At 42.3% G+C, this 565-nt stretch overlaps 1 protein-coding gene across 1 annotated transcript in view; it reads left to right on the top strand.

Moving 5' to 3' along the window:
* Window positions 1-565, top strand: part of LOC119592929 (nephrin-like) — a gene marked incomplete at its 5' end in the record, with an annotated part of 119,178 nt that overhangs the window by 105,636 nt on the left and 12,977 nt on the right. The window contains 1 exon segment of the mRNA XM_037941821.1: window positions 421-552. Coding sequence (XP_037797749.1) covers window positions 421-552 — 132 coding nt within the window.

The raw sequence follows: 565 nt of genomic DNA, 5'->3' as shown, positions 1-565 counted from the left end.
AAACTACCATTGCTATGAACAATACCCACCACCAATAATAACAACACCAGCAGCTCACTACCTCCCACATTACAATATTACAACACATGTTCAGCGCATTACAACACCTGCAACGCATTACAACACCTGTTCAACGCATTGCAACACTTGTTCAACGAATTGCAACACCTGCAACGCATTGCAACACCTGTTCAACACATAATAACACCTGTTCAACACGTAAAACACCTGTTCAACATATAACAACACCTGTTCGACAAATAACAACACCTGTTCAACACATAACACCTGTTCAACACATAACACCTGTTCAACACATAACACCTGTTCAACACATAACACCTGTTCAACACATAACACCCGTTAATCAAATAACAACCCCTGTTCAACATAACTTTCTCGAACCTCTCCTTGAACACAGATGTCCCGGTGGCCAAGATCCAGCCTGGAGGTTCGCTAAATCTAAGTAATATTGAAGAAGGCGATGATGTGTATTTTGAGTGTGCAATTGAAGCCAACCCGAGGGTGTACAAGATCGTTTGGAGGCACGAGGTAAGGAAATGGG

Source organism: Penaeus monodon, chromosome 31 (genome assembly GCF_015228065.2).
Source record: "Penaeus monodon isolate SGIC_2016 chromosome 31, NSTDA_Pmon_1, whole genome shotgun sequence".
Classification (NCBI taxonomy): domain Eukaryota; kingdom Metazoa; phylum Arthropoda; class Malacostraca; order Decapoda; family Penaeidae; genus Penaeus; species Penaeus monodon.
Note: the sequence above shows the minus strand (reverse complement) of the source record. Positions and strands in the feature narration are given on the sequence as shown.